The 27659-nt window shown below is 34.8% G+C and overlaps 1 protein-coding gene across 11 annotated transcripts in view; it reads right to left on the bottom strand.

Moving 5' to 3' along the window:
• Positions 1 to 27659, bottom strand: part of NBEA (neurobeachin) — a 454524-nt gene that overhangs the window by 305625 nt on the left and 121240 nt on the right. For all 11 annotated transcript variants that reach the window (XM_063149159.1, XM_063149160.1, XM_063149163.1 and 8 more), the window contains exons 12-24: positions 26463 to 26615; positions 25564 to 25732; positions 17250 to 17329; positions 16497 to 16559; positions 16291 to 16388; positions 14437 to 14529; positions 10648 to 10756; positions 8461 to 8542; positions 8141 to 8264; positions 7619 to 7811; positions 6346 to 7368; positions 4312 to 4529; positions 2684 to 2837 (exon numbers count right to left, since the gene is read on the bottom strand). In XM_063149159.1, the coding sequence (XP_063005229.1) occupies positions 2684 to 2837; positions 4312 to 4529; positions 6346 to 7368; positions 7619 to 7811; positions 8141 to 8264; positions 8461 to 8542; positions 10648 to 10756; positions 14437 to 14529; positions 16291 to 16388; positions 16497 to 16559; positions 17250 to 17329; positions 25564 to 25732; positions 26463 to 26615 (2559 nt within the window). The remainder of the gene's footprint in view (positions 1 to 2683; positions 2838 to 4311; positions 4530 to 6345; positions 7369 to 7618; positions 7812 to 8140; positions 8265 to 8460; positions 8543 to 10647; positions 10757 to 14436; positions 14530 to 16290; positions 16389 to 16496; positions 16560 to 17249; positions 17330 to 25563; positions 25733 to 26462; positions 26616 to 27659) is intronic.

Genomic DNA, 27659 nt, shown 5'->3' with positions numbered 1-27659 from the left:
AAAATGAGCTCACACTTGTTGATAAATTGAATGTATGTATTCTACAGGATCTACAAAATGTGATCTGAAAAGCTCTGCAGAACAGAGATATGGAGGATCAGAGACCAAACAAGAAGATGTTAGTGTGGATTCAAACAGGCACACCAGGAGATGTGACTCAATCCTACAAAGTCATACAGGACATGGAGCTGAATAAAAACATGATTAACCACTCTTTTCATAGTATAAACAGTAAAGCACATAGTGACTTCATGCATTTAAGCAGGCTTAAGAAAAACAAAGACAAGAAGTGTTTTGAAGGTTATATAATTGCTTTGTCAGGCTCAATGCCATAGGATATTATGGAAGCTAAAAGCGTAAGTAGCTTCAAAAAAGATTAGATAAAGTCTAGAAGGATGAATTCCTCAGTGGTTATTAAATATGACAGCTCAAACACCCACTCTAGTTGTTAAAATCCTAAATGCTGAACAGAGTGTTATTAGAGCAATCAATATGCTTGCTTGTACTTCTGCATTTTGATGTAAGCTGCAAACAGCCACTGTTGGTGGCAGAATGCTAAAGTAGACAGGCCCTTGGGCTGACCCAGTGAGGCAGCTTATGGAGCCTGTGTAGCCTCTTCCTTTTGGAAGAGAAGTGCAACACAGCTTGAGTGGACTTCTATTACCATGACCAGTTTCAATTACCAAACTGCAGACTGAAAGTATGGTTGGGTTTGGGAGGGATTCAGGAGGTACTACACAAAATTTGAACTGCGTACCTTGTGGATAGAAAGTTATTCATTAATGTAATTAATTATAACACAGTAGATTCCACATGGAAATCAAGAAACACTTTTCTGTGGTGAGGCTGACTGAGCACTGACACAAATTGCTCAGGGAGGTGATGGAGTCTCCATCCTCAGAGATGGTGAAAAGCTGTCCCAACACAGTCCTGGACAACTGGCTGTAGATGGCCCTGTTTAAGCACAGGTGCTGGATCAGGTGGCCTCCTGCATCCCTTTTCCAGCCTCAGCCATTCTAGGATTCTGTGGGTCTTTGAGTCAGTGAAGGAGAAAGCTTACAGGTCCTTTCCCCCTTTAAGAGTTACTCTGGCAGAGAGTGGCCAGTAGCAGGCCTGCTGTAAGTGTTTTTATGCAGTGGAGATGTCATATCAATCTTCCAGTTTCAAACCTCTTGTCTCTTCCCATTAGCAGCTTCTGGAAGGAGGAGGGTGAGACAGCCTTTTGTAACTGATTGCTTTCAGTGGCCTACCTTGCCCTTTCAAGGCCGAGAAGAAATATAGTCTGAACCAGCAATCCATCCGCTTCTCCACAGCAGTTCAAGGATGCACAAGCATTAGAAGTCTGAGAATCAGTATGAAACTTCTTTTCATTCATCAGATTATGGATACTCACAAGTGGTCTGATGCTCAGCAGGGCATCTGCTCCCTTCGAAACTGTGATTCACAGCAAGACTGAGGGAGAGCACCTGCTCTAAGGAGGGAGGATGGGCTGCACTCTTCATATCTGTCGCAGTGATGAATAGATCCACCTTCCTTTTAATCTTTATGGACGGGCAATGATGAACAGGAATGGAGTTGAACAGGCAGGAAGAAGCCTTTTTTTTTTAATTCCACACAGTAGGATTCATTCAATTTGAAGCAGAAACCAAACTAAGTGAATGACTTTATTTCACAATTTGTTTTTATTTTATTGTCCTAGACAGATGGTAAAATCCAGTATTATACATATAATTGCATGTCTGATAATTACATTAATGTATAGCAAATTGCCAGCCCATGCATTCACACCATCCAAACAAAATCCACAAAAAAAAAAAAAAGGTTTTTAAACTGAAGTAAAAGTAAAGAAAAAAGTAATCTCAATTGCTGAATGGCTAGGAAAAAAATATTTGATCTTTTACTGCAAACCACATTTGCAGTCTCCTGTGTCTATTACCTACATTACTTCAGAGGAGTCTGTCCTTTCTAGGCCTCATTGTCTCCCCTTTCAAAGACCTATATTAACTACAACTAATTTTTACAGGATGCTCTAGATGACATTTAGTATGGAAGAAATAGTCACAGATATTAAAGGCACAGACAAGGCATCCCATTCAAATAACAAAATTACTCTTGTCAATAATGCAATATTTATAAAATATTTCTCCCTTTTTAGTGATAATACTCTGCCTGAGCTTTCATCTGCTAAGAACTTACAACTTTGGGCAGATAAAAATATCAGTTATTTTTAATACAAGATTAAAAAAATAACATGGGAGGGAAGCATGTAATGAAGGAGTAAACAGAGTAGACAGGGGATGACTTCTGGTCTCATTTGGCATGCAAACTAATAGTGGCCATGCAAAAAAGGTTTATGAATACCAATGAGTAGACATCATAAAGCATGCTATTTTGTTACAGGAATCATTATCTTAATGGTCATCCCTTTAAATGAAATATTAAATAACTATGAAATATTTTTCTTACTAAGTACTACTTATCTGATAAAATAAGCATTTCAAATGCAAAATGTTTTAAACATTCTGTACACCATAGTCTAACAGTTTGATTATAAATTTAAATTTTTGAAGGAATTAGCAGAAAGGGGACAAGAGTCCCTAAAGAAGGAGTCAGCTGAAAATAGTAGTTGGCATTATTACCAACAATTTCTTATATGACCACTAGGTGGGAATATTGTACTTACAGTTGGGGATGTGGCTGCTGACAGCAATGGTAAAATTCCTCCACAAGCAATAATAATATTGTCTACCATCTGGGAAATGAGGTGTATTGTGTTGTGTACAAAAATAATATTTTCATTGCTATTGACAAAGTCCATCACTGACTTCGTGGAGTGACTGCAAGGACAGAAGAAAAGAAGGATTAAAAACAAACAATTAAAATAAATTTTAGATAAATATATTCTTTGCAACCATACTGTGAATGTTCCTTTGATAAAAAGGAAAAATTTTGTCTACAAAACTTTGCATGTAAATTGTCTAAAAATATCAACAAGGCTAGTCTAATGAACAAATTGATTACTATCTCTTTCTGCACAGGATTACATTCAAATACTCAGCTGAGAACAACATCCTCTAACCTTTTATTCCCATCAACCAATACTTCACTTCACAGGCAGTTCTGCTAAGTTGTTTCTGCAGCCTGAAAGCAACTATTTAATATTGACTTCACCATGCTGCAGCAGTGCCATCTGAAGCACCCTTGATAACATCTAATGATAACACCTGCTACTGTTTTAAAGGAGAAACTCAATAACATGGCCAGTACTTGATTCAATATTAACTTTGCTAACTGATAATAAGCCTAGCATTAATAATAGCTCCACAAGCCACAGATGCTTGTAAGATAGGTTGAAATCTCAGCGACTTCTAATTGGTGAGCAACTGTCCCACGAAACAATCACTCCCCAAAAATATAAAACCCCTGTGTGAAAATACTGATGAGTACTCTAAGTATGGTCTTTCCCCAAAGCAACATTTGTTGTCAGCCAGCAAACAAAAATTAAAGGCATCAACTGAAAATATACCATCTGAACTTTAACCTTCAAGCATTATCCGAACACATCCCATATACTTGGCCAAAAGCAAAACATCAAAATTGTCTATTTCCAAGTGAGTATCACAGAACAGTTCAACAAACTGGAAATGTAATGTAGTATAAATTACTCCTTTGACAAAACTATGCTCAAGTTTTGTGAAAATTAACTATTCTCTAGTGGAAATTAGCATAAATTGTCTCCTTATATTAGAGTTACAAACTACCTCTATCAACTTGTACAAAATGTACAAAAACACTAGGAAACCACATTGTTGTCATAAAACATTAGATGATCACCAAGACTAAACTCTGCCAGTAGCTGGTATGCAAATGAAAATTTGTCAATAGAGTGTTTCCTTAGAAAATGTATAGGAAAGACATTTTATTTATACACCTTGCAGGTAGAGAAGCTCTTTTAATTCATCAGTTATGAGGATGGCTATTAGCAGAAGTTATTCTGTCTGGAATAGGGGCAGTAGGTTCTAATGCTAAATATAAGCTGGAAGAACAGCTCAGTTTGTTTAGGCATTCAGGATTTATACAACTCCACAAGAAAACAAGAATTACTACCTGTAAAAATTACTACCTGTGAAATTGAGCTGTTCCAGGCTGGGAAGGGGTAAAGAGAGAAGGTGGAAGATAAAGAGAGGCACTGCACCTAATACCAACACTTTTTCTCCCCACCATCCCAGTAACATACCCTGTCCTACACGCCTAATTTTTCCTTATTGATGGCAGCACAGATCAGGAGTTAAAGAAGAGACAAGGACACACCTTCTCCAAACATGTACATCTGTTTCTAGTGCAAAAAGCAAGTCTGTCAGGAGCCGCTGGTGCATGGGAGACCATTTGAACTCTGGAATACGAAACATAGTTGTGCGTGGACCTGGACTAAACTGCCGTCGCTGCTCTTCCGTCATTGGCATTCCTCGAAACCCCAAGTCAACACGTAAATCCCGGTCTTGCTGGGTGACAGATCGACCCTGTATTGCCTACATCAACAAGAGGTTCAAAAGTGATGTTAACTGTACGCAGTGTGTTTTTGAACACAATACAGAATCTGAGAAAGGACAGGATAAAACAGTGTGGCCCCAAACCACAGGAGACATTGGTGCTCCAAGGCAGGGAGTATCCTTCAGTAAAGGAGTTGCTCCAAGCCAAATCAGTCAGTGCTGTTGGGGGGTGTGGCTGGCCCCCTTTTCAGCTACTCACCAAGCTTTTACTCTCAGATTCTTCACTTGAAGTCTTACAGAAAAGACCAAATGTAGTCCGTCCAAGGCCAATGATAAGACTTTGTTTATATGTAACAATTATATTTTGAGCTAATAAACATGGACAAACTACATAGTGGTGGCTTCAAGGAATGTACATTTTTGGACAGCTCCTCATTTTTGAAAACCAATTTATTTATCTGGTCTTTTTAGCAAGATAATTAGAGAATTATATCTAGTCCCCCAAATCCCATTTTAGCAATTTAAAAACAAAAGAGAACTGTACAAAACAATTATGTTAGCAATGTAAAAATGGACATAGCACTGGAGTTGAGCTGAAAAGCTTCTTGTTTATTTAGTCAACCTTGATCTCCTATAGCCAGTGTTATGAAAGTAGAAAAGGTTTTCTTTATATAATTTGACCTCTTGGGACTAAAATTATTACAGTTGCTTGCATTTCCTATCTTTTTCTTAGGGTTATCTTTAAATGATTTTTTTTTTCTTAGATTTAGCTAAGATTTTAATTTTTCACATGAATTTCTGCATTGTGCTTTTAGATTGTATTTTCCATATTTTCTAGCTAGAAACATAGGAAAAAGTGAATTTGATATACAATATTTGATCTATTAATTATAAAGGCATTAACTCTTAGGAGTAAGCAGTAGTTCCCATCTCTGTCACACAATTTTATTGCTTTCTTTCAGTCCATTGGAACAAAAGAGAGTTACTTCTTACTGATAAGGCAGGGAGATGATTGTAGACCTGCTTTTAGAGAATTTGAGGTTAGCAACTCCAGTCAAATACATTCTCCAAATACATCCTCCAGGTACTACTGCAGGTAACCCTCATACCAGTAGCAACAATGGTATAATAACTTCAACATAACAGAGGAGCTTTTATTTAGCCAGTAATACTGTATCTGCAAGAACAGGCTTTGATGTGCATTGCCACTGCACAAACAAGCATGAAACATGTAAGTATCTCCACTTAGACTCGGCTAGTCTTTGAGTAATTTTCAGTGGTCTCGAGATCAAATCTAATGAGGCAGTTACCACACCTACAGCAATCAAAACTCCAACCAGCAGCTCCACTGTATACATGCTAAAATAAAATTTCTCATTATTTAAGAACACAATTATTTTCCATTTATTTTTTATTTAATGATTACTTCAATTATTTTTTACAGTTTACTTCATTTTAAGAAAAAGTATTTAACCACGGACAGCTTAGAGTTTATAGCACACAAAGAAGAGATTTGAAGATTAATTTCTGCTAGTTGCTCCGTTGATAATTCTTCTTAAGAATATTATTTCGAATAGAGATTAATGCCCACATATTTAAACCAATTCATTGTAATTTTTAATTGATTTTAGTAGGAAATAAATTTATTTAACTAGTATATGCGATATATATTTTCTCTACAGCCATGAAAGATTTCACATTATGGCATTTTCAAAGAAAATGGGCTTGAAAGGTGTGTATTTTTCATACAATTAAAGAAATACAATTCAAATATCTCTCAGATCTCATACTATTAATCTCCCCCTCTGCAAAGATCAGTGATTACATTAGACACACACAGGGACTTGAAATTTACCTGGGTTGTGGTAGTTGTCTGGATTTTCCGTATCTCCTTCCCTGCCTCCTTACCATCATCAGATCTTTCTGTATCTGATATTATACTTCCTGCATCAACATTAGGTACAGTTTTGCTACCAGAAGACTCTGTCTCAAGAGTTGTGGCAGTCATTTCAGCATATTCTAATCCTTTAGATGATGAAGACAACTCCCTCTCAGAAATGCTATTCATTCCATCCGAAGTGGTGTGAATCTTGAACTCTTTGTCCTCTATTATACTTGAAGCACAAGTTATATCTACACTACCTGTCATATGTGCAAGCAATCCCAAATCATCATTTACACCAAGATGCATCTGTGTCTCTTGAACATTTGGAATGGCAATGTGATTACTTGAAAGTTCAGGAAGGAGTTTCTCCTCCTGACTAGGTATTTTATCAAAGAGAAATGAGGTATTGTTAGTAGAAGGTTCATCTTTCTCATCAGCCAGAGTTATTAATGGACCATTATCTTTTTCCTCATTCTTCTTAATAATACCCACACTTCCATGAACATTGTTTTGGAGCTTCTCAACAGCTGCACTATATACATTATCTAGAAGAGATTCCACTTCTACCAGTGCACCATTTTCTCCAGTTCCCAGTGTCTCTGGTGATAAATCCATATCATCAAGTTTTACTTCGGTAGCTTCTACTTTTTCAGCTTTTATATCAACTAAAAGGTCATGAACTTCTACATGCACTCCTCCTCCTCCAGGTCTCTCAGCAGTTCCAAGCACATCATCTGACACCTTTGAAGCCATGAGTAAGTCCCTCGTATCTGTATTGACGGGGTAATCTGTTTCACTTTCTGGGCTTTGACTTTGTGAAAGATCTTCTATCTCTCGAATTTCCATTCCACCTTTTGCTCCTGTTGTCTGAGAGGAAAGACCTGAGATGGTGCTCACATTCCCCTTCTTCCCCTTTTTTATGTTTTCTTCCTCCTGCCTTTGATACTCTTCATACATTTTTGCTAGATATTCCTTGTGAGCTTCATATGTGACCTTAAAAAGAAAAGAAAATTTAGATGATGTGCATAAATATACGTTACATTAATTGGGCAAAATGTAGCAAGATTTTTAGGAACATATTAAATATTGCTTACTAAGTGTTTGACAAGAAAAAAAGCCACCTTGACATGAGTATTGAGAGCCACCAGATGGCACTAAATCCCTTTACATCTTATATTGCTGTATTACTACAGATTTGGGGGTTATCAGTATTTCAAAAAAACATCTATGAGCTGTTTCTTACCTTGGAATGGGCTATAGAAAGAGTATCCACCCACACTCTCCAGCCTCCCCATTCATATTTTATTGCATGGTACAAGAGAATACGGAAAATGTTGTAAACCATCTCTGTGATCTTCTGCTCTTCAGAGTTCTTAGGATTAATGTATCCCAGAGAAAACATCCAGTCCTGCCACACTGAACACTGAAGTAAACATCTAAAGTAAAATAATTAGTTCAAAATGTATCCAAACAAAGCTTCTTTATTTTAACATTACAATGGCTAAGATAGGAGGAACATCATGCCTTAACATCAATCCAATTTAACGAATAAACTTAAAAATACTTCAGTATAAAAAAATAACTAAAATATACTAGAGAGAAGAATCCAGTATTAGTTACTGAACTAAGAAATGTTACCACAAATGTATTAAATTTATTTTAAATATATTTAATTTACTACAGACTCTAAAACTCTACATAGAATATAACAAATAGCTATTACCCAGAAATCAATGAGGAGAAAATACTATTTGCATGGACGTACCTTCTGTTTTCACGGCTATTACTAAAGAGTTTTATCATATCAGATAAGAACAATCGTCGAACTTCCATCAGCTCTGCACTTGGCGTGGAGTTTTTTAACAGTGTTGCCACCACCTTAAGAATCACTTTGAAAGAATAAATTAGTTATGTAACCAATGTTTTAAAAAAGAAATAATTGCTAACAGCCATTAATGTAAGAGGTAACTACAACCCATATGTATCTAAGATACATGAATGAATTGTTCTCACTTTCTGAACCATCATTTCAAAAAACCCTCTAGCTGACACATTTATCAAACAAACATAATATATTGTCCTTACTTGGATTCTGAATTTTCACTGTTGAATCTGGCTCTGGATGGGGTTTATGAACAACTTGGGTGCATACTTGTTCTGTCAAAATCTAAAACAGAATATTAACTTCCTTTACCATTTTTAATCAACCACTACAGTATTTCTTTGTTCATTTTAAAATTTCTTAAGAACATTTAACATGGCCACATGCAACATGATATTAAAAAATTAGGTAAAATATTTTAAATCTTGAAAACCAGAATAAAGCACTTCCTCTATGCAGGGATAAAGATTTTCATGGTTGCACTGTAGCTGATTAGCTAAACTTTGAGTTTGTTACCTATATATACAATAACAGTATTTTAAAGATACTACATTCATATTTCTCATATTTTTATACATTCACACATCAAATATCTTTCACAAGCTACATATATCAACAATTATTCTCATATATGTCATCAAAACCAAACCATTCTTAAACTGGGTTTGGTTTCCTCCAGCTAGCAAAGAGTAAGAGTCAGAGTTAGCATTCCGTAGGTATAATCCTGGGGCTTCACATAATGAGGAAGACAGAAAATTCTCCTGTTGCTTGAATTGTACCTGACAACCTAATTAAACTGTATTGAGGCAACACCAGAAACCTTTCACACTGAGATACCTGTCACTGGATGTGTACATGCAACTTTATTTTTAAGAACAAGCTAAAAATTCAATGATATCAACACAGAAAGGCTAAAAATTCAATGACATCAACACAGAATTTTCAGTAAAGAGAATTAGTAAAGAGATTTAGAAAAGCTACATTCAAGTAAATGTATTTCAAAATTCAGTAATTTCACTAGCAATATTCATTTTAAAGAAGAACTTTAGCTCTCTCATTAAAAAATAATCAAACTAATGTCAGTCATGAACACAGAATCTTAGAATAGGTCTTTCTATATTGGTATTTAAAATAGAATGCAAATATGCCCTTACTTTGTATGAGAGAATATGGAAAATATCTGTTCCTTAGCATCAGTTTCTTAGCAAATCTTCAGTACTTAGACCACTTAATCCCTTTTTTCTCCTTTCCTCTGACGATTTTTTCAAATGTTAATGTCTGTGGATGCTGAACTCCATGAGAACTTTGATTTTGTCAACGAGTTATGCATTTTTCTGAGAATACCAATCATAGAAGCATTCAGAAAACTGAATGCAGGAACTAGACTCTGGCTCAAGTGGCCAAACCATAAAAGGTAATGTACAATAAAAAGAACTTGGATCTAAGTCACTGGCAAATAGATGACGTTTAGGTTTTTACAATCATAGGAGAATAATTTTCCACATTACTCAGATTTACAACCCTGAAAACCAAGCACACCTGTAGTTTCTTTTTTCTTCTCTGGAACCTACCTTGAGCATTTAGTCACTAAATCTATTTGCAAGTAAAAAAAAGCACTAAAAACCTTTTTAGTGCATAAGATTTTCAGAAATTGTAAGAAATTCTGTTCTAAGACATCACTTTAGCAATAATTGAAAATGATACATGAGATTGATGTGTGCAGGCATGAAGACATGGGTTTCAACCACATGATGTTCTCGATATTTTGCTTTTACAAAATTGCTCTTCATCAAAACTGAAGCCTCTACAAGAACCTGGTAGAACAGCAGAATGCTTTGGGGTCATTCTTATTTACCTCGAGCAGTATCAGCTACATAAAAGTGGCTGTGTTAGTTACCATTTGGCATGGTTGAAAAAGAAAAAATGACAGCACTCTTCAAAATTTTGTAAACATAAAATGAGTGACATGAAAAAGAAGAAAGAAAAGAGAGGCAGCTCTGACTTAAGCATTTTCCATTTCAATGGAAACACACTCTCCAAACAATGGAGAAGTATGAGTAATTGGAGGTCTGCAGTATCTGTTGTGGTTTTGGTTTTTGTTTGGGTTTTTTTGGTTTTTGCTTTTTTTTTGGTGAAAAGTGATGAACATCCTAAGGAACAGGATCTCTTCTATCAGAAGTGGAAATTTTTATAGAACCTATGTAAAAATTAGGACACTTAATAAAAATATCTAAAACATGGCAAAATACGTTGCGAACCAAGAAAAACTTTCTCAAAATTTCTAAAGTTTTTCTCAAAAGTCTTGAGAATCAGGATATTATACAGCACATATATTTTAAGTCATGCTTTTTGGAGCAGAAACAATAATCTTTACATTTAACAATCTGTACCTCATAAAGCGTGTTATATGTTGTGACGGTCACTGTGTTTGTGTGCAGCATCAACCTTTCTCCCAGAAGTGTGAAAAGACTGTGAGTATGCATGATTTCAACCTTTCTCCTGTAAGAGAAAATAAAAACATTAGCCACATGTCAAGTGTAATGAGCACTTTAAATAAAAGCAAGGTAAAACCCAAAAGCCAAGTATTTTGATGCTGTACTAAAAGGCTTCCAAGCTTGTTATTTTATATATATTTAAGATATTTCCCACAATGAATGCAAAAAATATACAAAATGTCATATTTAGGATGGGCTTTTTTATTGAAAAAAAAAAAATCACACCATCCTCAATGTCAACTCCTACTATCTTACACAGGGTAAGAAAGTTAAAGATGTGCACAGGCTGGTTAAAATCTTATTACTGAAGAACACAACTTTTGTCACATCACAAGAACTCAGGAAAATCCAGCTTCATATTTTCCAATATTTATCACAGAACTGGTTAGGTTGGAAGCAACCACAGTGGGTGATCTGGGCCAGTCCCCCTTAGATTGCTCAAGCAATCTGTATCTGTTAATAGTAATATATATATATATATATATATATGGATTTTTCAGTACCACCTTTCTTCTTTATATATCATTCTCTCATGAAGGCAAAATATTAAATCCTGGAATAAAATGTTACAATACACTGAAAAGTTATGAAATTCTACATGATTGAAATCCAAAACTACTCAAATCTTTAAAAAGTGAAGAACGAAGCAGCTCACATCAATGAACTCCCCTAGTCCCTAAATCCCACCATTTTAAAATAAGACATAACATCATAAATAGAGGACTCCTCATATTTTGCATCATTAAATTTACCTACTACTATAATGGATATGAAATAAAAATTATTTTACAAAATAAATTATAATCTATATTAAAGAAGCAGAAAAATTTTAAATAGGATAAAGTTTCTAAAAATGATATGCATTCAAAAGCTAAGAAACTGTGTTTTCATGATTATCAGCAAAAATAATACAAACTCTATAGGTTCATTCTAGAACTTTTGAAATTAATTGATTATTTCATAATTTTCAAAGTAAGTACCACAAAAGAATGGTAAAAATTTATAACAATGTGTACTTTTGTATGCACAGAAGGGAGTTCATGAATTAATTATGAGAAAACCAACATGTATTCAAACTTTTAAGGTATGATTTTGCAGATGGAAGTAGAAATCCATTAGGAGATTTATATGTGTGGGTAAAACCCAAAAGTAAACAAGAGACTATTATTTCAAGTGGTGGCATAGAAAAATCAAATATGGCAGAGGAGGAAAAAACAGGATTTTGTCAACTGCTAAGGTTAGACAAAGTAGTCTCTCATCACAGATCACAAAGAAAAATCAGCTAAGTTATTCAGGCTCTCATGTAACACATTACTGGTCATTTCTGAGAATCAATCACTTCTACTCCATAGCGTCATCTGTGATACATGTATATATGAACTACAGCAACAGTAATTGCTTTAGTACCTATACATTTGTTAGCAATATTGTATTGCTTTAGATTTCATAAATCACATAACATCTCTTTATGTGATTCTGCTTCAGTGTTACAATGCAGTATCTGTTTCCTGTACTGTGAAACAGGAATATAAGTACTTTGTAATTTTTTCAGTTGACTTCCATTTTATAAAGTTGTATATGCACACATATGTATGTGAACAAAAAGGCACAAGCAGTAGCTGAGAAACATGAAATGGAAGGGCATTTTTACTTGCTAAAATCTAATTAAAATATGCACATTTGCAGATGTTCAGAGGTCTAAAAATTAAAAAAAAACATTGCAAGTTACACAGAGTATTCAAGGGGATTTCAATCACTCCAATTACATGAAAAATAAAGTTAATTTTTGCTAAGTACATATGTTCACTCAACAATGGAAATTGCGTTGATATATCCATAATTGCAAGTAGATGTTATATTAAAATTTCAGCTTCTGAAAATTCTCTTTTCTTTTCTTGTAACCATAGAATCATAGAATATGCCGAGTTAGGAGGGACCCACAATGATCACCGAATCCAACACCTGGCCCTGCACAGCACCATCCCCAAGCATGACACATGTGCCTGAGAGCATTGTCCAAACACTCTTGAGCTCTGTCAGGCCGGTGCTGTGACCACTTCCCTGGGGAGCCTGTTCCAGTGCCCAGCCACCCTCTGAGTGAAAAACTTTTTATATTCAACCTAAACCTCCCCTGATTCAGCTTCATGCTGTTTCCTTGAGTCCTGTCACTAGTCACTGCAGAGGAGAGATCACTGCCTGTCTCTGCTTTGCCCCTCATGAGGAAGCTGTGACTGCAGTGAGGTCTCCCCTCAGTCTCCCCCAGGCTGCACAGACCAAGTGAGCTCAGCCACTTGTGCAGCTTCGCCTGAAGGCCCTTCACCATCCTTGTTGCCCTCCTTTCGACACTCTCCAATGGTTTAATGTCTTGTTTACACTGTGACACCCAAAACTGCCCCCAGCACTCGAGGTGAGGCCACCCCTGTGCAAAGCAGAGAGGGACAATCCCCTCCCTTGCCTGGCTGGCCGTGCTGTGCCTGATGCACCCGGGACATAGGTTGCTAATTGATTTTCTGGATAAATATTTTAAACAAATATACTTATCTGTATACAACCAGGCTTCTGACAAATCAAACCTTCATCTGGTGTATCATACTTAATCCAACTCCTATCAATGTGAACGACTTCTACTAAGTAATGTTTGAAATGTCCTTGGAGATTCTTGAGTGGACTATCAATTCGCTTTATTAATTCCCAGAACAGTATTTGACTTGCTGGATCCCAAAGGAAAAATCTCACTTAGAAGCATATTCTCAGCTAACTGTCTCTCAATTATACAGTCATACTTTATTGATCTTACTGAGAGAAAAGCATTTCTAGCAATACCACACTCTGGCTGGACTCCTACCTCCTTTCCTTTCAAAGGAGGCTTACATGATGAAGTCTCTTGTGAAGCATGTGGATCATTTTTATAATACACAGCCTCCCACTAAAATGCCATTTTGGGCTAATCCCAGCAGGGATTTTAACACCACATCTAGAAGGGGAAAAATGAGCAACAGCAGGCTATGCAGCACTGCATGATTGTTAGTGCCTTCTTGACACTATAATATGGAAGATCAGACTAAGTAAACCCATTTCGTGACATCAGGTCTTTTTAAATGGGAATATTTCTTGCTGCCACATTTTCTCAGTGAGTATTTCTTGAACAGAGATCTGTCCTTACCACCTTTTTTAAACACACTTGCTTGATGTATCTGCTTTTCCTTCTGAAACATTCCCATGTCAATAAAATGTTCTATTTCATTTTCCCATCCTTCTAAAACTATTTTTAGAAATGCTGCTCTGAAAATTTTATTGCAATGACACTGATGATTCCAGAAGGAAATTTTAGATCACACTCATGTGTTTCCTGTTAACTTTAGCTGAACATGCAATATATAGTCATAAGAGGTATTTCTGGAAAATGTTTTTCCCTTGTTTTAAGACTTGACTTTCAGCATATCTTATATCTGAAAGACAACAGATGTATTGTTTCAAACGTCATAGTAATAGCAAGTTAAGAGGAAAAAAATAACTTTATCTGATTTATAAAGCTAACAGTGTACAAATTATTAATCAGAAAACCTAATAAAATTTGAAGTAATTTCTAAAGACTGACAAAGAATATACAGTAATCAGGACAAAAACACAAGAAGAATTGTTAACTTAAATACGCCACTACAAAAATTTTAAAATGACACTTACTTATGACCCAAATGTTTAAGAAAATATCCAAGGACCTTCAAAGCTTGCACCCATATACTTTCACTTTTGGAAGCCAATAACTTATAAATTACTCTAAAACAGAAAAACAAATTAAAGCTCAAACATCACATATATAGATTCTATCACTAAACGTCACATACATGGCTTGTATTTCACTGAGCAAGAATATTTATTAAGAAATAAATAAATAAAACCAACAATTTACACAAAATAGGATATACTGAAAGAATCAAGTGCAGCGTGAGAGTTTGATAGTGAATTACTGAGGCTGGGGACATAGTGTAGTTTGGTTCAGTTCAATGTCTTAGAAGAGAAAGTAACATCTTATCCTATACTTCTCTCTTGGAACAACCAAGTAAAAGACGGTCTAAGCACTGGAAGCTTAGGACAAGAGAAGCAGACTGAAACACATTAGGTCATATTCTGGAGTACCTGGATGCTAGTGAAAATCTCCTTTCATTACACCCTCTGTTTTTAAATCCTGGACAAAAAAAAATGTGCCCTCAAATACTGGCTAATCTAATTATTAAATATTTAATTAATATGGTAGGTTTAAGCACAAATTATGCAGTCTTTCAGAAAGGAAACCAGCCTTGATCTGAAGTCACCAAGAGACAGAAAAGATTACCCTTGCCCTGCACTTATCTGTAACAAATTTTTGAATTTATATTTTAGTTTCCCATTAGAATTAGCTCAGCTTCAATTTTTAGTCATTCTTTCTAGTCTTTTTCCACTAAGGAGTGTATTTTCAGACAATATCTTTCTCTTTTGAAATTACTTCTGCTCTTACTAAATGAGCCCTGGGGCTTTTGTCCTCTGACATCCAAGGCAAATGAACCCCTAATTTTATGTAACGCTTTGGGAGTGTTTTGTTTTGTCCTTTAAACTCTTAAAAGTTGTAATTTTGTGTATTCACCACACTTCTACAACACAGACTTTCAAACATAAAGACTGCACCATCAAACACTTTTAATACCACCAATGTTACATAAAGAAGTCTCCAGTCTTTCAGATCAGATTTAGTCTTCTTCAAAAAATGACAGGGACAGAATTCTGTTTGAATACAAACTATAGGCAGAAAGCAAAGTCCTAACCATGAGTCTTTCCTTCAATAAGCATTGTCATTCAAACAGTTTTAAGTACATATCTCTGTACAAAGATCTTAGCATTTAGGCAAAATTGAGCTTGAATCTATCAAGTAGTAGATATTATGGGGCTCTTTCCATTTTACAAGCCCCTTGCATTTCCTAAAGTATTCTCAGAACAAAAAAAACCCCCAACATAGTAAATATCAAATTATTAGCATGAAAATTATTAGCCCCTGAAAAGAATTATATTACCAAATTAGGCATAACCCTCTCCCGCCCCAAAAACCACTTTTTTAAGAATTGCCAGTTATAAATTTTACAGACAAACAGATAAAAAATTAATTCAACTTTTTTTCAGACAGAATTTGAGAGTCTAGGGCATGATTCCTTGTTTTCCTCTTGTTCTCCCCAGATAATGTTAAATATACAAACAAAGAATAATTAAAATTATTCTGAGACCAATACACAGCCATTTGATGCATCTTGTTAATTACACATTCTATTTGATTGAGAAGCAAGTAAAACAGTGCAGTTACTTTGAAATATCATAATGATAATCTTAAATGGAAATTCTTTTTTTCTCCATCATATTGAAATCACTCATTTTGTCAAAAAATAAAGCCCAAGTTAATGAAACTCAAGTTTAAAAGATCATCTAGTGTGATATTTATGTGAAAAGGAAGCCAACTGGAGAGTCATGGTACTGGAAGTACACTTTAGGTACTTTCCCACTTGACTGTCTTACCGTATCCCATTTCTCTGATCAAAGGCGGGGATCATGGATGCTGGATGTTCAGACATCAGTGCCACCAGCAGCTGCAGCACATCATGAATATTTTCATCCTGTATGACAAGCACCAATGTTATTCTACAAACTAACCTCAACAACAAGTATCCCACAGAGCTGATACAATTAGTTACAATAAAAGGTAGGCAATTAGAGAAATGTACCTCATGCATTGTTAATAAGTAGTTTAATATGCTCTGCAGTTCATCTTCTTTCACTCCTCGATCCTAAGAGGGAAAAAAAAGGGCTGTTGTTCAGAGAAAATACATTCCTCAGGTTTGGATAAGCAAACCTTGGACACAGTCAAATAATTTTACAGCTTTTTTATTTGAACCTAAAAGACTACATTTTCTCTATCATTTTACTACTTTTCTTTATCATATTGGCAGTTCAAAACACTATGAGGTCAGATTCCTTTAGTGTGGGCCCACAGATACTACAGACTATTACTGTTACTCCTACACTTTGTGAGACAGAACAGAAAATACTGGTTTTCAGTCTAATCTCAAATGGAAGATTATCCCTCAAAGAGTAGCATTCAGCTGTAACAGGAAGAGTCTTACACTATTTCTACCAGTGGTAGAACCAGCAAGAAGGATACAGCAATTATTAGCTTGACAACTGCAATTATCTTTTTCATTTGACCATTTTATTAAAAAATTTTAAAATATGACAATTAATTAAAACATATATATTAGACATTTAATAAAATATACACAGCAGAGTTTTGTGAGGTTAATAAGAAATTTTGTATGGATTTACTACTTCTCTGTTGATTAGAAGGATGTGCATGAACATTAAATTAACCAGAAAATGACACAATACTGGACAGGTATTAACAATTTTCTACTATGAAAGATACTATTACAAGTATGTAACAGATGTCAATGTTTTCATTCTGGAACAGACCATTTTACCTTCAATATAAGTTGTTTCAAGAACAGAAGCATAAACGCCCTTAATGATATGATTTCTTTCTGGGAGGGCCGAGGACCATCTGGAAGAAACAAAATATAGCACTTTAAAATATAAACTAATTCCTTTAATCACTGCAGCTTCTTAAGGAAATCACAGTTCCAGCAACAGATTTAGTACTCTACTCTTATATAAAAGTTCATATTTGCAAATGATATCATTTATAACCTTTCAGAATCACATTTTTCAACACAATATATTTAAGTATATGTGATGCTCCATTTGGAAAAAAAAGAAATCCATATAATGTTTTACTTAGTTTTTTAAAAGAAACAGGAAGATGAAAGATAGTAATAAAGTGATAGTAATAGACAGCAATAAGTGATAGACAACTTGGAATGACTAAACCACTATGTTAAATACCATCTGAATGAAAACCAACAGAGAAAGGATTTATGAAATACCAGTGGTAGCCATTACCTGTAGCAGAAACTAAAGCCATTTAACCAAAGAGAAACTACTATCTAAAAAAAATATTCAATTTAAACAAGGAAAAAACCAATAATCCATAACACTTTAAACAACCGTGCTTGATGAAGTACATTATGAAAACAGAAATGTCTAAAAAAGCCAGACATTGAACTATGGCAATTTGAAACTATTTTATTGTATTTGTCACTCTCCTTTTTCATAAATATTGAGGTTGAACTGCAAATTCTTTTGTTAAGCTCCTGCTTCTCAGGCAATCCAGGGCATAGACAGTCTTAAATTTTGTACTGTAAAAATAAATGCAACTTAAAGTATTCTTCCATCATCCATTTCACTTTACAATGATAAACACAGATCAAAGTTTAAAAAGTCTATGTCCATTATCATTTCCAATCCAGATGAATACAACTTTTTAATGAAGATTCTCCAGTTGTCTTTGGTGATGCTTTTTGAAGTGAAGCCACTGCTTTACACACAGTAATTCAAGTTTGACAAGGGAAAACCTTAAGGGAAAGTATATTTGTTTCCCTAGGAGGAAGAAAAAGAATGGCTAATACATTCAAGTTTTCTTCCCTGTTCAGGAATAGAAAGAGGAGAACTGTGTACTCTTCAGAAAAAAGCAAATAAATTCTCAAAAAGCAAATAAATCTCTGGTTGTCCCATTCTACTCACAGTTTGTAAGAACACTAAGGGTATTGCAGTAAAAATTTATCAGCTAGGCTTTAAAGATATAAGACTAGTGCATATTAATAATGGCATCATAAAACATCTGGTTTCCACTGTAGAAACAGAAGTAATTTGATTTTTTTCTCATACTAGATGTAATTATATTAAATATTGCATGAATTTTTAGCAATGGTGTGCTTGTTTTCAACAAGTCATTTTTATTTAATAAACATATAAATATGATATTTTTATATAATTTAGCTATTTTCCCCCCTAATTTAAATGTGGATTCAATTTCCCTAACTGCATCACAGAAGTTTCTTTCTTTGTACCCTCTTCCCTCTTACACCTGATTGGGAATCAATATCAGACAGTATCTGAAAACAAGGACTAAAACAAAAAAAAAATTGACATTTTGTCTTTTCTGTAAGAAAATTCTCTGTCATTTCTGAAAGACTGTAATTATGGAAACAGAATACAGACAATGGGGAGGTCTGCAAATCATTTCTATAACAGAAATTGGAAGGACATGTCACGAAGAAGATATCCCAATGTAACTGGGAACCTCTTCAAAGACACACGAGTTTTATTCTACTTCTGCATGTGCCCACTCATTTCCCTGAAGTCATGTGACAACCTTGAAAAGGGTTCTTCAACATGCAAAGGAGACCAAAGGAGTTGTTGCTTGCAGGCTACATGCCAAGCAGGTAAAGTGTAATTTTCCCTTCTCTAGTACTATTTATTCCTTGCATTTTAGTTGGGTCAGGAAGCTTCACTGTTCTGGAATCAGAAAATGGGGACAGCTGCTACCCAAAAGACTTCATTAGTTTCAAAAATTGGTTTCAAAAACTGGCAAGAAAAATAAGGCTGGAGAAACTGGAAGCTATGTAATCACCAGACAGCTACAAGGAACACAGCAATATGATGTAATGATCATCTGACACAGACTGAAGAGAATTAATTAAATAGGAAGTTCTAAAGCTACCTAAAGCAGTTTTTTCCCCTATAATTTTTATATTATCACAGTTTTGCACTTCATTACTAAATAAATTACTCCATTCCTAGTTGAAGATTTATTAAAAAAAAATATATTACTGACCAAACAATGGTGTATTTTATCCTATAATTAAAATAAGTATACATTAGCCTCACATATACCCAGGCAAAGAGAGACAAGTAGATCTTGTTTTTAACTCCAACATTGCAAAGTAGTTTTTACTGTCTATTAACCTTTGTGCCCATCACTGCATATAGAAAATTCAGTGTCACCATCACTCAGACACTGATAGCACTGCTAAAGACTAAAACCAATCTCAAATTAGATCAACTGTGAAGATAATCCTTTCAAGATCTGGCACAGCAACCATAAATCCCTAATACAAAATAATCACATTCTTTTTAATTGGCAAAGAGAAAGGATGCCTCCCTTATCCCACACGAGAATGAGTCATTAAAGCATTTCCTGCTTTTAGATTTCTTTATGTACGTATTTTTCACAGAGCCCATCATTTGCGTCAGATTTTTAAAATACACACTCATAATAAGAGTTAGCCTGCTTTACCCAGACAAAAATAAATGAAAAAGTTATAATTTTATGCAATTCATCCCTCCAGCATAAAGAAATTATAGGGGCATAAACCAGAAGTAAATAAGAGGAAATAAGTAAACACATTCACAGAGTTAAGTACAATCAGTACTGTTGTAAAAAAAACAAACAAACAAAAAACAAGAAAAAAACCCCAAAATGCCCAAACCGATTGGAAGCATTGAATAACAATAATAATGATTTCTAATTCTGTCTTTGGAAATAAAATTCTACCAACAAACAAATGTGACATTCTTCCATCTGTGTTGATTAATTTTGTATGTAAAAAGTATGATTTTTCTACTCCTTAAATTAATAAAGCATGATACAGACAGCAGAATCTGATCTCCACACACACATAAATAGCATCACATGATATGTGGATCACAGAAAACCTGATTTTCTCTCTGCTGTAAATCTAACAAGAACTGAGTTCCACTCTAACCCAGCTCTTAAAATAACTCTGTAACGTTGTATATTTACAAAGATAAAAACTACAGTTACTTTATTGTCATAATAATATTTTGTAACTCCCATTTCCACAGCTCATGTTCAAAAATATTGGATGTGAAAAACATTCTTGAAAACTATTTAGCATGACATAACTTGTACTTTGACTACCATACATTCTCAATAAGGATGGATACATGATACTCATAAAGGTAGCACTCCTTGAGAGTTTGAAGCAGCACTTATTGAGTATGAAGAACACAGGAAACACCAGTAGAGAGAGAAATGCTTGGCCACTCAGTTCATGAACTAAACCAACACAGTTAAGTTGGGAACTCAAATGCACATTTCCCTCGTACAACACAGGCTCCCCAGGGGAGTGGTCACAGCACCAAGCCTGTCTGGCTTCAAAAGTTGGGACAATACCCTCAGGCACACAGAGGAACTCTTGGGGTGTCCTGCACAGGGCAAGAAATTGGACTTGATGATCCTGAGGGGTCCCTTCCAACTCAATATAAAATCAAATAACTACAGAAAGAAGCTACACATTTTAAATAATTTTCTCTCCATTGCCTGCTTTGTTGGCTGTTTAGATACTGCAATGGCTGGGAGATCCTATTATCCCTATTCTGTATGATTTAACAAAACATTAAAGGTGTGCATGTGGTAAATCAACATAATAGCTGTAACCATAGTCTAAATATAAAAAAAAAAAAAATTTGGATTCATTTGAAAATTAGCTTGATGATTTAGGTGCTTTGTAAAAAAATTGAAACAACACCAGAAGAAAAGTGTAAATCATCATTTTAAACAGACAACTTGTCTCTACTGTGGATTTACATGTAAAATGTAAAGCTACTAATTACAGACCAAGTTGATACTTCTACCCTCTGAAACAGTGTTTCCACTGTTCCAGAACAAAATGGAAATACAAATATGAATTCAGTATGCTGAATCTAAGAAGAAATGCAAGTGTGAAACAGGAATCCAATAACAAAAGATACAAAACCACATTAAAATAAGTATCTGAAACTTAAAAAAAATATTAAAATTAATTAAAAAAAACCCCATTTATACCTCCCATTTTAGAAGCTGATTACTAGAAGAAGCAAAAGAAAAACTAACTTTTTTAAAAGAAAACAGTATTTTCCCAATGAGAAGCTTCAATATTGAGCTCCTTTGGTTTAAAGTAAGTGCTACTAAACTGTCAGTGCAGAAAACTCACACACTTTGTGTTTTATTAAGGCAGGGGAAGGCAATAAAACCCTGAAGCAGAGTAACTGTCAGCAAGTAATAGTAAATCAAACTAATTATTAACTAATATTAAAAATTGTTTCAGTATCTCCACATAAAAATGACATGCCTAGAAGACAAGAAAACATCACACTACTAAAATGTCTGCATGAATAAGCTTACTTCCTAATATGACAGCAAATTATTTGAAGGCACTTTAGCACATGCAGCCAAATTTTAGATATTGGCATGATTTCCAGTAAAGTCTTCTCCAGAAAAGTCTCATGACAAGTCAGCCTAGAATTTCAACTGCAATTTACTCACATGATGACATTTTTCTGTTTCATACATTAAATTAATGTTTATAGAAAATGCATCCTATTCTTCCATTTGGAGATTTCAAATGCTGCTTAAAATGCAGCAACTTTAAATTTCACATAACTGTATTTTTACACTGCAACTTTCTTACTTTAACAAATTTTTTTCATACATTATTCTACGTTTCAACAAATTATAAACTTTCTGGCTGCAAACAGGCTAATAAAAATTTACATGAATCCAAAATCCTGGAAGAGTTATCTTTTTTGAACTATTGGGATTGGTGGATTTATGAGATGTTAAAAACAGAGGTGAAAATAGAAAAACCTTAAGCATAATAACTACAGTTATTTCTAGAACTGCATTCTATGACTATAAGCTGCCTGAATCAACCAGGCCTACACTTAATGTTAAAAAAACATCTGGTAAAGAAAAGTGATGTAATATCCAAGTGATTAAACATTTTAAAATATTTTCACTAATATTATCAATTGCTAGCAACTAATGTGGACATCCTAAAACATCTTTTATGAAATGAAGTTAATATAAAATTAAATTTAGTAACACATCACATCAGCAATTTTTTATATTTTTCGCAATCATTTGCTTGCAAATCATTACAGTTATTACAGCTCTATAAGTCAGAAGCAGAAGTTATCTGTGAAATACTACCAAAAAGTCCCAGTGCTGATTTGCACGGAGAAAACTCCATGGCTGTGCTGGGTTTGCTAAGTCACTGAGCTCCTGTCTGACAGGCTGACATTCTTCAAGGCAACACAAGAAAAGCCACTCTTACAGACAGAAAAGGAGCTACTACTTCGTTGTATTTGTATTAGTTACACAGGGCCTTCTGCAGGGAAGAAGGAAGAGGATAAGGAACAAGGAAGAAAGAAGATATTAATCTTTCAGTAAGTCAAGTTTATCTATAAATCTTACTAAAGACAAAATGAGAAAATTCAGATATAGTGGTTCATAATATGTTTTCTGAAAATATGCATGGCCTCGATTTATATAACACCTTCCCAACTGCTGTATGAAGGCCTTAGAAATTTTGACTTTTATTGTCAAACTGCTACACCAGGCACCCACTAATTTACACTACCTGATTACTTTTTAAGGACTGACCTGGTTGCCTTCCAGGTAAAATAAGAATCTTGTCTGGAACTGACACAAATGAGAGGAGAATGTACTCTACTCAGAATGAAAGAAAAGGTAGGGATGTAAACCAGCCATATCTGTGCTTAATTTAGATTAACTGATTCACATCTCATTCCTAATTTTGTATCCTTGTGTACCTCATGCCTTATGTTCAGATTTTCATGAATACATTATATATTTTTTGAAGCTATTCAACTAGCATTACACACACAGATACTCAAAAAATACAGCTAACTGCAAAGAGAAAGATCTGGGCAAGATAAAAGCAATCCATGATTCCTACAGAAAGAAATGTCACTGACTCCACAAAGGAGCAAACCTAGCCAGAGGGAAGCAGTCTGCAATACATTTTCAAAGTGTTGTTAGGTAGTAGTATCATGACACAGAAGCACAGGAATTATTTTAATTTAAACCTATATACTAGGAAAAAAAAAATCTCAACCATAACAAGTAGACTGTATTATCAGACTTCCATTCTCAAGCTAGTTGAGGAATTTGCCATGTCTCTAGCTAGCTCTAAATATGGCTGACACCTGAAAACCTCACCTAACAACAGCTGTGTATTGAACAATCACAAAGTAACAAGCTGATCATCTGAGTTTTAAACATCCCAATTCCTGACTGATCTCAGACACAGTAAGTTGTCCAATGGTAAAACTGTGCCTGTGCAGCACAGCAGTGTAAATCTCAACAGAAAAGATCTCTGGAAGTATGAATCCTGATAAAGCCACTCCCAGGGTAGGGTTCAGCTCACCCTAATTTCAGACATCAGCAGTGTAGCTCCCACACCAGAGCAGCTTCTAACCTCCCACCGAGGTTAGCAGAGATCTGATCAATAGAGGCAACACAGTCTAGGAAGCAACCACACTTCAAACAAAGCATTTCCCAAGTGCCTGTCAATTAGAGCTAAGACACAGCTTGCTAAACATACCAGTGTAAGTTGTCACGCCATAAAGTGTGCAAAATATCTACCCCAAACAAGCAGATTTGGTGTTGGATACACAGGAAACCTTCATCCTTCTGAGAGGCAGGTGAAATGCCCCACCAAGACTACAATGATACTAGAAATCTGTATTAAAGCAACTAACTCCTGCATTCCACTGTGCATTATCAGCAGACATCTAGCTCAGAAGGAGACATCTTCACTGCAGGCACCAAAAAAAGAAGTTAATTCTGTCTTGGCAGAAGGAATCCAGAATCAGCGTAAGTGGATAATCTAATTTATCACTGACAAAGATTTCAAGCTAAGTAAGTAACCAACCCAGGTAATTTTCATTAACTAGGATTTCAAACATTCATTTAAACGAACAGAACCTTGTCAGCCTTTGTTAAGTACTTTTAAATAAATTTTAATAATGTTTGAAGACTATTCTTCATCTAATATTATACTATGCAGGAACTATAAATGTTACCCAAGATCCCACAGCAGCTCTTTTCTGTGACCTTCAACGCCTTCCTTGCCTATTAGGACATCTAATCTAGGAAAAGAATTGTTACTTCCAGTTTTGTTTATTAAAAAAAAAATTGAGGGAAACCTCTTTTCATACAGCTCACTTACAAAAGGAATTACCCAATAACTAATGTGTTAGATATGTCACACTCTTGAATACTTGGGTATGTGACAGTATTAAGAACATCCCCCAATTATTCAATTTATCAGCATGACATTAATAGTTACACAATAAAATAAGTAATAAATTCTCATTTATCACGTATTTTAAGAGACTTTCAGGCAAACCCTTCCTGCTTCACACAAGTAGATAGCTAAATGTAATGGCATTACAGCCAAAATGTATAGGATTGGAATGATTTGCTCTGCTTAATACACATCTGCAACATGCAGCATTCAAGCAGTATTCATTATTACATTTTGTTGGTTCTGTCATTCAGTACCTCCTGTGCTAAGCTAAGTGCATCACTTTCAGCAAAATTAAATAAATCTCTAATTTATAAGGACAGCGAAAAAAATATTATTGAACTGGAAATACAGTTTCAGAGACCTCTGCAGTGAGAACTAGAAGTTTCCACTCTGTTTTCAAGGTCACTTAACACTATTAATCACTCAAACCACACAAAGATTTCCTTGGCATGTGAAATACATGTAATATTTCCTCTTTATTACAGAAGAAGAAAAATCAGTCTTTTTAATATGTTTCCTAAAGTATGCCCACACAAGTATATGCTATGTGACTGGAGACCAGAGTTGGAATCTTCTGGGAACACATATAAATATAAATTATCAGCATGAGTTTATGATACACCAAAAAGTATTTCCATAGTCCTTCTACTGATGGCCACGACCTATTGCCATTTATTTATCTCCTTGTCTACAGATCTAAGGAGCTTTCAGACATTTACATCACAAACCTTCCTACAGGAGGAATGCTTATATTTTCTCCCTCGTGTGTTGCACTTACCCAGCCCTTTGGGAGTGATGCCACTGCTGTCAGCAGGGTTGACCACCCAGTAGTAGTATTTCAGCGTGTGCATGAGCTGCAGCACCGTGCCCACTCGGCGGATGGTGTTATAGATCGTGGCCGTCCCAATGAACTCAGCTGACAGGTAGGTGTACAAAGACAGCTGCACCTGGGCAATGAAACAGTCACCCACAGAAATGTAAGCTCTGCACTACCAACTGTAAATTGCAGGGGTCTTTGGATATGATACAAAAACTGAAAAACTAATTACAGCTCAGCTTAGATAGGGGCTGCACTGGTACCTAGGAATGATTTAAGTTAAGATAAACATATTGGCTTGCTTTCTATTCTGACTCTTTATACAAAAAGTATATCTTTTTAGTTTTTAGGACAATGTCACTTTTCACTTTGGTTTACATATCTCAACTATGATTATTTAGGAAAACAAAGAATTCATTATTACCAGAGAGGAATGATAACATGCTAGATATTTTATCAAACTAGAATACATAGTTTGAATTAAAATAAGAATTTACATTAATGTGTAACAAAACACATTTTTTCTGCAATTAAAACCACAAAATTTTATGCTTAATTTGTAGGAAAACAATGTAATGCAATCACTGAAAAAGGTACTGGGTTTCTTGAAACAGTCTTTTCATAGAATCAGACAGAATCTTAGGCAATAATTTAACTGCTTTTATGAAAGTATAAAATACATTGGAGTATACAGTTAAGCAGTGTACAGACTTCATAATCTAAGATCATTGCTATTGCCATGCTAAAAAAAAAAAAATCAAAAAGAGAAAAATCAAAAACCTAAGTAGAATATTATAAAAGAATACAGGTATTTATTTTTGTTATAGGAGAGTCTTAACACTATGCCAGTGTACGATTACCTTTGCAGGGGTATGTATCCAGATAGCAGGATTGAAAAGGATGTGATCGCATAATTGCTTCAGTAGAGGTGCTCCATGAGATAATCCATCCAAATATTTCGCAAATGACAAAAATTGTTCCAGAACTGCTCTGGTTATATGAACTCTAGATGACTGGGGGAAAATAATCAGAAAGAAAAAAGATAAAGAAAAAAAAGTTTTTTAATATGATTACAGCAGAACAATGAAGCAGTATTTTCACCTAACTCATCATTACTGCATACATTCAGCTTGCATATTTTAATGCGATTGAACATGAAGGCAGTTTATACTTTATAACAATATTAATGGTCTTTCTAATGGCTATATTTAACAGGCTAAAATGTCCATCAATAACTTTGTTTTTTTGGTATTTTGCTTAGTTTGGTTTCTTTTCATTTTATTAGAGTCCAGTCGGGATTCTACATTTTACAGCACAATTCTTCAGAACTTTATCTGAAGTCCTTATCGCCTCTTAAATTGGTGTCTTACTGAAATTTGGTGTCTTGGTATGTGAACACACATTATTAGGAGACTTGATTTTGTTTCCTTAAGTAGGTATTTGAAGGAGTTGGGCTCATAGTTTCCTCAAATTTCAGGATTCTTTCAGTTTCATAGCATATGCCACGCAATCACTGTTGAGACCTGCTCCTGTGTAGTAACATGACCTGAGGACTTTGACAAACTGCTTTATATACTAAATTAACATTAATAATAATAATAATATGAATAATAAGATTATGAATAAATAGTAAAAAACTCTAAAGATTTTTCTCCTTGCCTTCTCCACAAAATGTCAAGCACTGGAACAGGCTGCTCAGGGAAGCAGTGGAGTCACCATCCCAGAAGTATTTCAAAGATGTGTTGATGTGGCACTGAGGGACAAAGTTTAGTGGTGGACTTGGCAGTGCTGTGTTAATAGCTGGACTCTATCTTAAAGGTCTTCTCTAACCTAAATGATTCTGTGATTCTATTTTTCAATTATTTTTAATGTTGTAAGTACAGTCTGGGAATATAGAGATTTATTATTTTTAGTACTGAAGTCTATTGTCAGTAATACAAGTTCAGCCTACATGCTGAATTCCTTTTGGCTTGTACATGAAAATTCACAAGAAATAATGTGCAACTAATAAGAACAAAAATGCTGTTTGGAACTTCAAGTAAAAAAAACCAAAACTC

This window comes from Melospiza melodia, chromosome 2 (genome assembly GCF_035770615.1).
Source record: "Melospiza melodia melodia isolate bMelMel2 chromosome 2, bMelMel2.pri, whole genome shotgun sequence".
Classification (NCBI taxonomy): Eukaryota; Metazoa; Chordata; class Aves; order Passeriformes; family Passerellidae; genus Melospiza; species Melospiza melodia.
The sequence above is the reverse complement of the archived record's forward strand: the minus strand, read 5'-3'. Positions and strand labels throughout refer to the sequence as shown.